Source organism: Lepidochelys kempii, chromosome 3, assembly GCF_965140285.1.
Source record: "Lepidochelys kempii isolate rLepKem1 chromosome 3, rLepKem1.hap1, whole genome shotgun sequence".
Lineage (NCBI taxonomy): Eukaryota > Metazoa > Chordata > Testudines > Cheloniidae > Lepidochelys > Lepidochelys kempii.
The window spans coordinates 76426821-76440310 of NC_136382.1; the positions used below are offsets into that span (position 1 = coordinate 76426821).

Below are 13490 nucleotides of genomic sequence, written 5' to 3' on the forward strand. Positions count from 1 at the left end.
ATCTGAGGTCCTGAAAGGAACACTTTAGCAGACTATCTAACCTAGAAGTGTTTTCTGCAATGGGGCAAGGAACTTTTGGCTGGTTTTGAGAACCCAAAAACCCAAAGGAACCTCTTACTGTTTGAGTAAATGAGTACGTGAATGCACGCCTCTTGCAGAATTCCTTCCATTTGACTTGCTGAATAATGGAAAATTGAGTCTCCGAAATTAGACTGGCACACAGAAAACAGAGTTCACTTTCTTCACATTTAGAATAGAGTGGAACCCAATAGGTACCTCAGGCTACAAAAAGCAGTGAATATATCTCTACATCTGCTTTAAGAAATTGCATATCCTGGGTCTTACTTTCTTCAAGGTCTGAGCAGTCACAAATCACTCCAAACCAACTTTCAGCAGTTTGAAAGAAGATAATCCCTTTGGCTGAGGACTGCCCAGCTTTCTCTTAGAGACCCAAATTGCAGTCTGATTTTCTTGAGGGGGGAGGTTGGAGAGAGGAGAACCCTAAGGCAAACAAGTCTAACTACCCACAAGGAAGCATCCTATGCTAATCTAGCCCCAATGAAGTGACAGGAGAAAAATTCTAAAAGGCAGGGAAAAGGGGAAATCCCCAAAAAATGATAGTGAAAACTTGGTGGCTGGATAAGCTATCTAGTGAGAGACAGAACCAGCCTGCCCCTTTGAAATGGGGAGTGACATCACAAGCGTTAGAATACATTTCATGTATTTATAACATATTGTGGCGAAATACCTTGTTCGCCTCAGCAGGCTCAGTCCTTTTTAGCCTTGGAGACTCAAGTTTGGGGCAAGGCAAATCCTTATAGGTGGCACAGGGTGCTGCTGCTCCTCTCCTCAGTCAGTCCCTTGTGCTTGTTTTACTTCCCTTCTGGGGGGGCGGAGGGGGAGTGCAGCCTCCCTAATGGGAAGGTCTGGTGTCTTGCTGCAAACAGCCGACTGGCAGCTTCCCTGCTTCTCTCACTCTCCCCCTTCTTCCAGGCAGGGGCCGGTTTAAAAATGTCTCAAGTAGTTGGAGTCAGCTGAACCTAATTTGTTCCCTAGCAACCCCTTTTCCAGCTGAACCTTATTGCTCCCTGGTTCTCTCTCCTCAGTGGAGGGAGGGGCCTTTTAACCCCCTGAGACTAATTACTACCTCCCCTTGTAGCTGTTTGACCTGGGTTTACCACAGTATATACAAAATTCTTCATCTGCACAAGCTCTTTTCATCATCCACTAGTAAGCTGACCTATACCACTGTGTAGCCTGGCAAATAGGTTTGGAGAAGGTTCTCAACCTGAGAACACTTTGTAAACATATACGATTTCAAAGATCCTTGTGCAATGCAGTCCTTGTAAAATTCATTCGCATGTGAAGGGACAACATAAGGCTTATGTCCCACTTTAAAGATCAGTGGAGAAAAGGCTTCACATGGTCCCTCTCCATAGGGGTGAATTTTACTCTAAATCAGGGTTGATATGTTAAAGGAATTTACTTTTGAAAACTATCTGTAGAACCCTGCACATATACAAAATTTGTATCTGCATCTGATCTGCAAAAACAATCTTTGGATATCCACAGACATAAATCAGATCTCCATGGATTTGCAGGGCTCTATCTGTTGTAATTTGCTCTTTTAAAACTGAGAAAGTAAATAGTCTATGAAGAACAAATATAACGAATTTTACAAGCAGGAAGGAAAAAAAAGGACACAAAACCAGTTTTTGGCAAAGCAGTTCAAACACATTTTTGAGCAAAAATTTAGAATTAAGGAAAAAACGCGTACTCATTTTCTTGTAACTGTTGTTCTTCGAGATGTGTTGTTCATGTCCATTCCAAGCAGGTGTGCGCGTGCTGCGTGCACACCAGCCGGATGATTTTCCCCCTAGCAGCGTCTGTAGGGTCGGCCTGGTGTCCCCTGGGGTGGCACCTTCATGGCGCCCAATATCGGGCCCCGCCGACCCCCCACCCCCCTCAGTTCTTTCTTGCTGACTATTCCAACCGAGGGGTAGGAGGGTGGGTATTGGAATGGACATGAACAACACATCTCGAAGAACAACAGTTACGAGAAAGTGAGTAACCGTTTTTTCTTCTTCGAGTGATTGTTCATGTCAATTCCAAGCAGGTGATTCAGAAGCTAGAGCTCAGGAGGTGGGGTCGGAGTTATCCACAGAAAAGAGCACGGCTCTCCCAAAAGTCGCATCGTCCTTGGACTGTTGTGTAATTGCATAGTCTGACGTAAATGTATGTATTGAGGACCATGTAGCTGCCCTGCAAATTTCCTGAATAGGGACTTGTGCCAGGAACGCCGCAGAGGCGGCCTGGGTCCTGGTAGAGTAAGTGGTTATCTGTGGAGCAGGCTCCTTTGCCAGGGTATAGCAGTCCCTAATGCAGGACGTTATCCATGACAATATGCATTGAGAGGATACCAGGCGGCCCTTCATTCTGTCCGCCATGGCTACGAAGAGTTGGACGGACTTCCGGAACGACTTAGTTCTCTCTATGTAGAAGGCTAAGGCCCTACGCACGTCCAGTGAGTGCAGCTGTGTGGCTTGGGATAAAACACTAGGAGGAAGATGTCCTGGGTCATGTGAAAATGGGAGACGACCTTCGGGAGAAAAGCCAGAAGAGGCCTGAGCTGGACCTTATCCTTATGAAAAACTGTGTCGGGGGCTCAGACGTGAGAGCCCTGAGCTCTGAAACTCGTTGAGCCGAGGTAATTGCCACAAGGAACGTGACCTTGAATGAGAGATATAACGGAGCAGGTGGCAAGACATTCAAATGGCGAGCCTGTAAGGCCTGGAGAGGACTAAATTCAGGTCCCAGGCAGGGACAGGCTGACGCGTGTGTGGGAAGAGCCTGTCCAAACCCTTGAGAAAACGACTGACCAGAGGGTTTGCAAAGACCGAGAGACCGTCTGAACCCAGATGGAAGGCGGAGATAGCGGCCAAGTGGACCCTTATTGATTACCAGGACAAGTCTTGATGCTTTAGGTGAAGGAGGTAGTCCAGTATAAACGGTATGGAGGTGAGGAGCGGCAACTGACTACATTGCTCCGCCCAGACAGAGAACCTTTTCCAATTGGCCAGGTAAGTAGCCCTGGTGGGGGGCTTTCTACTACCCAGGAGGACTTGTCTGACCTGGTCCGAACAAGACAGCTCTGTGGCACTTAGCCATGGAGCATCTAGGTCGTAAGGTGGAGCGACTCCAGATTCGGGTGCTGGAGTTGGCCCTGGTCCTGTGTGATCAGGTCGGGGACCAGGGGTAAGGTGAGTGGGGTCGCTACGGACATTTCCAGGAGCGAGGTGAACCAGTGCTGACGCGGCCACACTGGTGCTATTAGTATGACTCGGCCCCAGTCCCTGTGGATCTTGAGGAGCACCCTGTGGGCTAAGGGGATGGGTGGGAAAGCATATAGCAGGCAGCCCTCCCATGAGAGAAGGAAGACATCCCTGATGGCCCCCGAGCCGTGGCTCCCAAGAGAACAGAAAGTCTGACGTTTCCTGTTGCCCAGAGTGGTGAACAAGTCTATCTGGGGAGAGCCCCAGAACCAGAAGATTGAGCTCACCACGTCTGGCCAAAGGGACCACTTGTGACCGTTGAAGGTCCGGCTGAGGCTGTCCGTGTGTTTCGCACCCCTGGGAGGTATGAAGCCTGCAGGTGGATCGAGTGCTCTATGCAGAAGTCCCACAGGGCAAGGGCTTCTAGGCACAGGGGAGAGGAACGTGTACTCTGCCCATTATGTGTGTTTTGAAAGCGTAGCATGCCAGATGCACTGCCCTCAGCTCTTTGACACTGATGTGAAGAGTGAGGTCCACCGGAGACCAGAGGCCTTGGGTCTTGAGGTCCCCTAGATGAGCCCTCCCAACCCAGATCCAAGGCGTCTGACACCAAGGTGAGCGAGGGCTGAGGGCTGGCAAAAGGCACCCCTGCGCAAACCATTCGAGGGTCGAGCCACCATAGGAGGGAGTCCAGTACCAGACGGGGCAGGGTTACGACCCTGTCCAACACATCTCTGGCTGGTCGGTACACTGATGCCAGCCACGACTGGAGTGGGCGCAGCCTGAGCCTGGCATGCTGCACCACATATGTGCAGGAGACCATGTGTCCCAGCAGCTTTAGCCAGTTTCTTGCCGACGTCGTTGGGAACCGTCTGAGGCTCTGTATGATGTCCTGAAGTGAGCGAAACCTGGTCTCTGGGAGGTACGTCCTGGCTTGGGTAGAGTCCAGGACCGTGCCTATGAACTCTATCCTCTGCACTGGGGACAGAGTAGATTTCTGCTTGTTCAGGAGGAGACCTAAGTCGAAGAAGGTCCTCCTTATAAACTCGACCTAAGCCTCCAAATAGCAACCTTTGATCAGTCAGTTGTTGAGGTATGGAAAAATCTATCTGGCGCTTCCGCAGGAATGCCGCAACGACTGTCACGCATTTTGTGAATACTCAGGGGGGCAGTCGACAGTCCGAACGGGAGGACGGCAAACTGGTAGTTGCCTCTGTTCACCACGAATCTGAGGTAGTGTCTGTTATGTGGGACTATTGCAATATGAAAATATGCATCTTTCAAGTCGAGGGCGGCATACCAGTCTCCTGGATCCAGTGAGGGGATAATGGAGGTTAGTGAGACCATGCGAAACTTGAGTTTCTTTATGTACTTGTTAAGCTGTCGCAGGTCCAGTATGGGTCTGAGGCCCCCCGCTTAGCCTTCCATATGAGGAAATACCGGGAGTAGAAACCCTTGCCCCTTCGCTCCTGAGGAACCTCCTCCACTGCCCCCGATAGGAGGGACTGAACCTCTTGAATTAGAAGTTGCTCGTGAGAGGGGTCCCTGAAGAGGGACGGAGAAGGGGGCTGGGAAGGCAGGAGGGTACAGAATTGGATGGAATATCCCCTCTCTACCATGCGGAGCACCCATCGGTCTGAAGTAATTTGGGACCTGGCACAGACAGACAGGATGAGAAAGTAAGATGGGAAGGATCCAAAGGTCGTACTGGCAAGCAGTCCTCGACTGTACCCTCAAAAGGGTAGTCTAGAGCCCTGTGGGGCCCTAGGCTGGCCCGAGCTTTGTACAGAGAGAGGGCGTTGCCTCCTCCGAGTGCTCCTGTTCCGCCTATGCGGAGAGTCCTGGCGGTTTTGGGGTTGGTAAGGACGAGGGGCACATTGAGGCCTAAAATGTCTGCGCTGGGTAGCAGGCGTGTGAAGCCCCAGCGAACGAAGGGTAGCCCTCAAGTCCTTCAAGCTGTGAAGTCTCTTATCCGTCTTCTCGGAGAGGAGAGCTACATCCTCGAAGGGAAGGTCTTGAATGGTCTGCTGGACCTTGTCGGGAAGACCAGAGACGCGTAGCCAGGAGCCTCTCTTCATAACCACCCCTGTGGCCAAAGTGCAGGAGGCCGCATCCGCAGCGTCCAAGGCCGCTTGCAAAGACGCTCGCAAGACCAGTTTCTCCTCCTCCACGAGCGCAGAGAACTCTCCCAAGCTTCCTGGGGCAGAAGTTCTGTAAACTTAGCCATAGACGAGCAGGTGTTATGGCTGTAGCGGCTTACTATGGCCTGCTGGTTGGCTATAGGAAGTTGTAGGCCTGCTGTCGAGTAGACCTTCCGGCCAAACAGGTCCAGTTTCTTGGCATCCCTGTTTTTAGGGGTGGAGCCTTGAAACCCTTGACGTTCTCTCTGATTGGCCACGTCGACCACCAAAGAGACCGGGGGGGGGTGTGTGTAAAGATGTTTATACCCCCTACAGGGAACAAAGTAGCGGCGCTCAGATTTCTTGGCTGTAGGTGCCAGAGAAGCAGGAGTTTGCCACAAGTTCTTAGATGTTTCAGTTAGCGACTTGATAAATGGCAGTGCAACCCTGGATGGGCCGGAGGGAGCCAGGATGTCTATGACAGGGTCTAAATTCTCTTCCACCTCCCCTGCCTGAATCCCCAGGCTTTGGGCGGTCCGCCTCAAAAGCTGTTTAAGAACCTGGTTGTCCTCCAAAGCTGGGGCCGAACTCCCCGCGACTGCTTCATTGGGTGAGGACAAGGAAGAGAGAACCAGAGGTGGGCCCAGTTCACTACCTTTGGCCCCCCTGGGGTCCCTCAGCATGTGGTACTCGGGCTGTGGAGCCGGCACCAGTGAAGAACTCTGCACCCCAGCCGGCGCTGGGGCAAATAAATCCGGCAGGACCGAGACTGTCGGGGTCGGTAGGGACGGAGCTGAGGCTTCCACCGGTGCCGTCACCTGGAGAGCCGGTGCCGAAGCTGACTGAGGTATCGGTGCCGAAACCATGTGAGTCGGCAGGCCCACTCTGCTCGAGGGTGGCGCCGTCATCAGCGGTGCCGGCACGGATTGTGGCATGAACGACGCCAACACCGTTCTGGAGCGTGGACCATGGACTTGACCCTGGCTCTGATGGTATGCCCAGGGTGTCCAGAAGGGCCATTGAGCAGGTGCCGGGTCCGGTTGGTGACTGCGCCGGGACCAGGACCTTCTGCTTCGCAATCTGCTAGATCGAGCTGAGTCTACCTCCGACTCCGAGGTCTCCGAATAAGACCACCATGGAGGAGCAGTCCCCCGGGTTGCCAACCAACGACAACTTGATTCTGGGGAGCGATGCGCTTCCTGCGTCTGTGCAGGTGGTGCCGCAGATGGAGACAGACGAGCCATCATGGTTGCCTTACTCTTGGAGTGGAACAGGTGGCGTGTGGTCGCCAGAGATTTGTCCCTCCCTTTGGGGGAGGACGGCACCCGGAGGCGCATCAGGTTCGTTACCGCCTCAAACGCCTCCGGTGTCGATGGTGGTTGTATGTCCACCAGATGGTCCGGTGACCGAGGAGGGTTCGGACTCGACTGGACCCCGGCCAGGGCAGGAGTTGACGAAACCCTGAGCTGAAGTGAGGCAGAGGCGGTCTGTGCCGAGCCACTTGTGGATGGCGCCGGCCCCTTAGGCTTCAAGGGGGGTGATCGGTCCCTCACTGGTCTCTTCTTCTTTACCGGCACTGGAGATAGAGAATGGTGCCGAACTGAGACTGATGCCCTATGTCCTGAGTAGTGGCGGTGCCGGTGGGCTTTAGAGTCCTTAGCCGGGCTCGTTTCGCATGCCATTGGCACCAGAGCGCTGTGCACTGAAGAGGACGTCCTCGATGCCGGGTCGTTGGGTCCCATGTCAGATTATGGTCTTGGAGCTGCCTCCATGAGCAGGAGTTTTAGTCTCTGCTTTCTGTCCTTAAGGGTTCTTGGGTGTAACCCCTTGCAAATGCGGCACTTGTCCTTTTGGTGAGTCTCACCCAGGCACCGCAGGCAAGACGAGCGAGGATCACTCTTGGGCATAAACTTTCCACAGGACTCACAGAGTTTAAACCCCGGAGGCCCGGGCATACCCCCGAAGGGGAAACGAACTATCTAACCAAACACTACTACCTATATGACAACTATAGAAAAAAACTATTTACACTAAGAACAAAGACACTGCTAAGGCGCTTGCTGTAAGAGCGAGCAAAGCAGCCGCCCTTTGCTGTAGCCGTCACGGGCGGTAAGAAGGAATTGAAGGGGTATGGGGGGTTGGTGGGGCCCGATATTGGGCGCCATGAAGGCGCCACCCCAGGGGCGCCCAGGCCAACCCTTCGGACGCTGCAAGGGGAAAAAATCTTCCAGCTGGCGTGCACGCAGCACACACACACCTGCTTGGAGTGGACATGAACAATCACTCGAAGAACATCATTTTTATATAAGGCTCCATATGTGTTAGCCTGAATATATATATCAGTACCCCACACATATTCCACTAAGTTGTAAAAAGTATGCATGCGCAGGTTTTTACAGCAGGAACTCATTTAAGTGACTTACCTTCTAGCTGTTTTTCTAGTAATAGTTGCTGTTCTCTCTCTTTTCTCCAAAATGCTTCCTGTTTTTGCCTGATTCTGTGTCGTAGTTCCTCATCATCAGTATCAGATGATTCAGAGCCTCTGTCACTCCTCTCATCTTCACTGTCTCCTGATCCATAACCACCCAGTCCACCTGCGTGCATAAAGCCCAGTCTATCACGAGGAAAGATTAAGCCTTGTTCTTAATATTTCTGTGGGGCAAAAAGGAGAGTACATTGCCCTTTTTTCACTTTCTCTTCTCTGAAGAAGCCACTTATTCTGAGGGAAGTGCCAATGCTGGTTGACTGGAGTGTTCAAGGCCCCCATTTCTGTATTGATGCTTATTATCTGGGTTTACTCCTTCTGGAACAGCTTGTCTATTTCTCAGCAAGCAACCACAGTGATCATGGCACTTTTCTCATTGTATGGAAAGGCAAAAAAAGCTCCATATGGAGCCAGTAACAATGCCTTCCCATTTATCAGCAAGCGCACAGACAAAGCAGTGAAATGCCTGGGACCCTGTCCCAGAAGACATCTCTGCAATGACTTCGGCAGCCTTCAGTTGTCCAGGGCTTAGAATTCCTGAATGCCATATCAACTTTTCTACTGTGGTTTAGAAAATACTGTACGTCAAAAGGTACAGAGATGGAATAGAAATGGACTTCCCTCGCCTCCAAAAGAAAGATCGGAGTATATACTGGACTGATACGAAGTAACCTTAAACATCTGACACAGAGGCAATTTACTTTCTTTCCATTTGAGGTTCTCTTAATCTTTATTAGAATTAGTTTAAAAACATCTGAATAATTGGGACAGAGAACATTTCACCTCATGTAAAGGTGTTCACCAACAAAGTTCACAGCACATGATCATTGACATTTTATTGTAGCACTGCTACTAGACTACGGTAAGATGACAACATTGGGAAAGAGCTTTTCCTATTACATCTCAGAATGCAATTCTATGCTTCACATCCTGTACATCTTCAAATTGATAATCGTGGATATGGGAGCTTTAGTAAGTGTGTAGTTTTTCCAATGAAAGTATAAATTTATTCTAAACATTTGAATAGGCTTTTTTTTTTTTTCAAACCAGAGCTTTACATTTTTATCAGTTATGTTGTCCACTGTTACCCACGGTTAACACAGGCTGGATCAAAAAGGGAGTAATGCAAAAAAATAGTGATCTTCCTTCAAAAAGACTGTAGTTTGCTCCTGGAACAATTCAAAAACCATCCTATTAAGATTAGTTATCAAGTAAACTATCCAGCCAAAAAAAAGTAAGTGTACTTCTCATGTGTTTACCTAGTTTACAAACTTAGGCAAGATTCTGATACTCTACTCATATGATTAGTTCCTTACTCCACAAATTATCCCTCTGAAATCTGTGGGATAACTTGTAGAGTAAGGTCCTACCCAACATGAGTAAAGGTTGCAGAATGACCCTTAATTATTAGGGTAATTACAACCTAGTTTCAAAACACAATTTCTGGAAATGCAAGGTAAGAGTGATCTCCCCATTAAGCCCCTCTCAAAAATAAGGAACATACTTACCGAGCCCAGTGAGGGAAGCCAGTGCACTGGACTGTGCCAGCTGTTTTGCAGGAGCTTTGTATCACATCAACAACAGGAACAACATGTTAACACAAATAGCCACGATTTCATAGTCATGAGATTCTATGGTATTGTTAAATCTACTACTATTGCTGTTTTTTGGAGGGAGAGAAGAAACATTAAAAACGTATCATCCATTTAAAACCAGTCCTAGATTTTCTCACCATGTAAAAGTTTCACATTATAAACGTGAGTTAATAGTCACTTGCAAACCACAAATCTATATTCATAGATCTGTTTCCAAGTTACAGCATCTGCATATATATTTCAAATACCAGTATTTACATATTTAATTTTACTCATAATTATATAGAAAAAAATCACCTGCTGTTTATATATAGAGTGGCTTGTTAACAGTGAAACAAAATGAGCTACTTGAGGATTCATATTTGTCTCCTTTCATTTTTGATCAACTAAAAGTTTGAGGTAAAACAATAGCATTAAGAAACAGATATCTACACTGCAAAAGCCATTAACACACAGATACCATCATAACTAAAGAAATGAATTATATGAAAGAAATGGAATAACTGAAGTAACTCACAATACACTGCACAGGACAACAGTATATGATTACTGGATTTGAGCTCTAGCAAATCAGATGCATTATATATTGATTGCTCTTGGGAACAGTTGCTATGGGGTAAAATGTTCTAAAAACATGCAAATATAGAATATTCACTCAAACTAAAAAAGAAAAGCATACCTTTAGTTGCTTTACGATGTACGTCTTTGGCTACATAATAAATTTCTTCATTTGTGACATCTAAAAGAATCTCTGTCAGCAGCAGTTTTGTCAACATCATCTGAAGAAAATAATGTTAAACAACACTGTAAGCAAAGTATTTGGACCAAATTCTACACTTTGTTATACTTATGCAACCCCACTGCTTTTCTTGGGTGTAAAACCATAATTTGGTTCCTTTTACTTACTTATTTTTTCTATACAAAAGATCAGTTAAAATTAGGACTCTTAAGTAGTTTGGAAGTTAAGTCCAACTGAAAAAATCCAAACAGTCTGGACTCTCACACTGACCTATAATCATAAGCATTTCACATACAGAAGCAGGGTATGAAATCCCACTATTACAGATTGCACAATTACCCACTTTCATTAAAATAAAGTACATGCATACAACTTCGCAGGTTTGGGGCCTTAAATACCAGGAATTCAGTTGTAGAGGGTTCAGAAAGAACCATAAAAACAGAAAGTCACCTGCAATAGCTTTTTTATATGTAGGAGAGAGACCCTCCAATGAATACTAGGTCATACTGGGAAACAAGCTCCCACTTCGCATCATGCAACACCACAAGTGATATTGCACTTCAAATCTTTTTTTTTTTTGGTTAGAAAAGTTGCTGCTGGCCCAAGACTTAATTTTGCTATTCTTGGGCTTCAAAAAACTGCATTTTTTGCAAAATGTAGATGGGGGGGGGGGGTTGGAATGTTAGAATTATTAATGGACGAAGACCAGTGAGGTGGGCAAAAATGCATAAGTATATTGTATTTCTTTTACAGCTTATCAGATAGCTATCAACTTCACATATATGGTATGGTACGCACATGTATGTAAGTACATTCTCCCCGACGTGGAAATGCTTATCCCTATGTTAAGCTGGAGACACGCACGACTCCATATATAATCCCATTACATTATACAATCTATGTTACATATTTATTTAAAATGTTAGGCATAGAAAAGCACAACTGCTCTTCGACGAACACGCTTTTGAGAGAACTATGTTATTTATACCATTTGATACTCCTTTTCTTCTTCTGTCATTTCTGGTTCACTTTGCTCCTCCTGAAGAGCAGGAGAGGGGCTCCTACTGACTTTTCCAACACTTGCAGCTTCTGTGTTTTCAATGTCATCTTCTTCCTCATCACTGTCCTATAAGAAGACCATTGCATACTTCAGGATAAATTCATAATTAAAACAAGGCAGTTTCTATTTATGGTACTCAACAGAAATTGAAATAGAGCATTTCAGAATGACGCAAAACAGCCCTCCAAACAAATAAGTGATCCCCCTTCCCACTCTACAAGCCCTTGGAGCCAGAAATCCAACCATAAATCACCAGCTGCAATGCAGATTTGATAATCCTCAGATGTACCGTCAAACCAGTATTTGCAGAAGACAAGCCATGGTGGTTCTTTTTGGTTAGGACACACAAAGCTGTTACTGGAGGCAGGGTGTGGAGGAAATAATGTGAGGGGATCAACGGAGATACTTTTTCCCAAGTGAACAGCATTTATGCATGAATTGGAGGAATCTGACTACGGGGTCCAAAGAGAGGACCCTTAGCCAACAACCTAGGATATTCGTCAGGCAAGGCAGCTGCCCAAGGAGAAAAACTGAAGGCTCTCGACTGCTCACCTGACCCCTCTGTGTCCAGAAAGGCCACCTATGCAGTGGTATGGTCACTGTAGGATAGGTATCCAGCACTGCAAATTCTTTAGGAAGCACTACCACAAACACGAGGCTACAGCATAAGGCTCCCTAAATTGGTTCAGTTTGGCAAGCATGTATGCACTGGTACATTTGTACTCAAACTAGTCCTAATACAAACGGTTCAATTCTTTACCATAGATACCTGCCTACTAGTCTCTGCCAATTACCAATTTATGCCAACAGAAAATAAAGGCCAATTTTATCACTTCCTCTTTGCTATTACAAACCAAGTAATAATAAATATTCTTTAAGCTATGCTTAAACTTTTGCCCATTATCTACTAAGAATTTACAAAGATCAGGTAAGTGGCACTGCAGTTGACACAAACTTCATTTTTAACATGAGTTATCAAAGAAGTGTTGTAAACTGAAAAATAGTTTCTCTTTATCTACAAGAGAAGAGAGAAATGTTAAGTCCTTTCAGGAAAATACATATCTAGATCAAAAGCGAATGTTTCTACTTACAAATTTACTTTTCTGAGGTAACCGTGGGCCATCTCCTTCAGCTTCCTCACTTGCTTTCTTTTCTTTTTTAGACATCTGAGAACGTTGCTGTTCCATTCTCTCTTTCTCCAGCTTTTTCTGCTTTTCTCGTTCCATCTTTTCCAGACCCTCACGAATCCAAGCAGGAAGGGTTCTACGTTTCACAGCATCTGCATGCCAGAGATTTATAGTTTTGTCAGAAGGAAAAAAAATAAAAAAAGATACATATTTCTCACCCAATAACAATAGCAATTTTTTTTTCTAAAGTTGTAATTACAGTTTCAAACATTACATTTCTTTTTACAATGACAACCATCTCTGAAATCATGGTTTTGGGTTTCTTTCATTAAAGTGTCGTTAACATGTACCAATCTGTGGAGGCTCCTGCTTCACAGGCATCGCGATGGGTGAACGTTGACGGTCTCTGAATGAGGGCCTTTCCCTTCGGTTCTGGGGAGGCGCTGAAGGTGCTGGAGGACCTGGTGGCCCTGGTGGTCCTGGCTGCCAGTAAGGTGGATGAAATCCACCTTGGGGTGGACCAAAAGCAGCCCCATGCTGAAAGAGTAATGCAGTTCATTTTTCTTCACATTTAATACAATGCACTCTAAACTTATTCCTTGGGCTCCACATAGCATGTGTGCACGCACGTGTGTGTAAGTGAAACAACAGAAGTCCATGCAAATTGAAATCATGGATTTTTCTACCTAACTATGGTCTTTCTACCTCTTTTACTGTGGTCCCCAAAATCTAAAGTGTCATTTTCATTTAAAAAATAACATTTATTTAAGAACTTCTGGTTTTGAAAATAGATTTTAGAATGCAAACCAATGCATGGACACCATAATGAATCTATGAATGGGCTGCAGACAACCCCTTTTCACTGCCTCTTAAAACTGAAGTCTGATAGCCATCTAGCTGCAGTCAATATTAACCAATTCACTACCAACTATCACCAGAATACTCAGTTAAAGCTGGGGTGCACAAAGTGCAGCCTGGGGGTCAAAGTAGCACACAGAGTCCTGCCAAGTGCAGATGTGCAATCACCCTCTCTCTCTCTGACTACAACTTGAGGACATGGGTGAAAAGCTCCAACTTTTTGTTGCTTGTTGC

General features: G+C 46.5%; 1 protein-coding gene across 5 annotated transcripts in view; it reads right to left on the bottom strand.

The window, feature by feature from the left end:
• PNISR (PNN interacting serine and arginine rich protein) overlaps nt 1-13490 on the bottom strand; it is a 35831-nt gene that overhangs the window by 4402 nt on the left and 17939 nt on the right. For 4 of the 5 annotated variants that reach the window (XM_073336837.2, XM_073336836.2, XM_073336835.2 and 1 more), the window contains 6 exons: nt 12749-12935; nt 12363-12550; nt 11200-11337; nt 10152-10251; nt 9386-9439; nt 7816-7986 (listed from right to left, as the gene is read on the bottom strand). In XM_073336837.2, the coding sequence (XP_073192938.1) occupies nt 7816-7986; nt 9386-9439; nt 10152-10251; nt 11200-11337; nt 12363-12550; nt 12749-12935 (838 nt within the window). Of the gene's footprint in view, nt 1-7815; nt 7987-9385; nt 9440-10151; nt 10252-11199; nt 11338-12362; nt 12551-12748; nt 12936-13490 lie in introns of those variants that run through there. The other variant, XM_073336840.2, reaches the window with a different exon arrangement.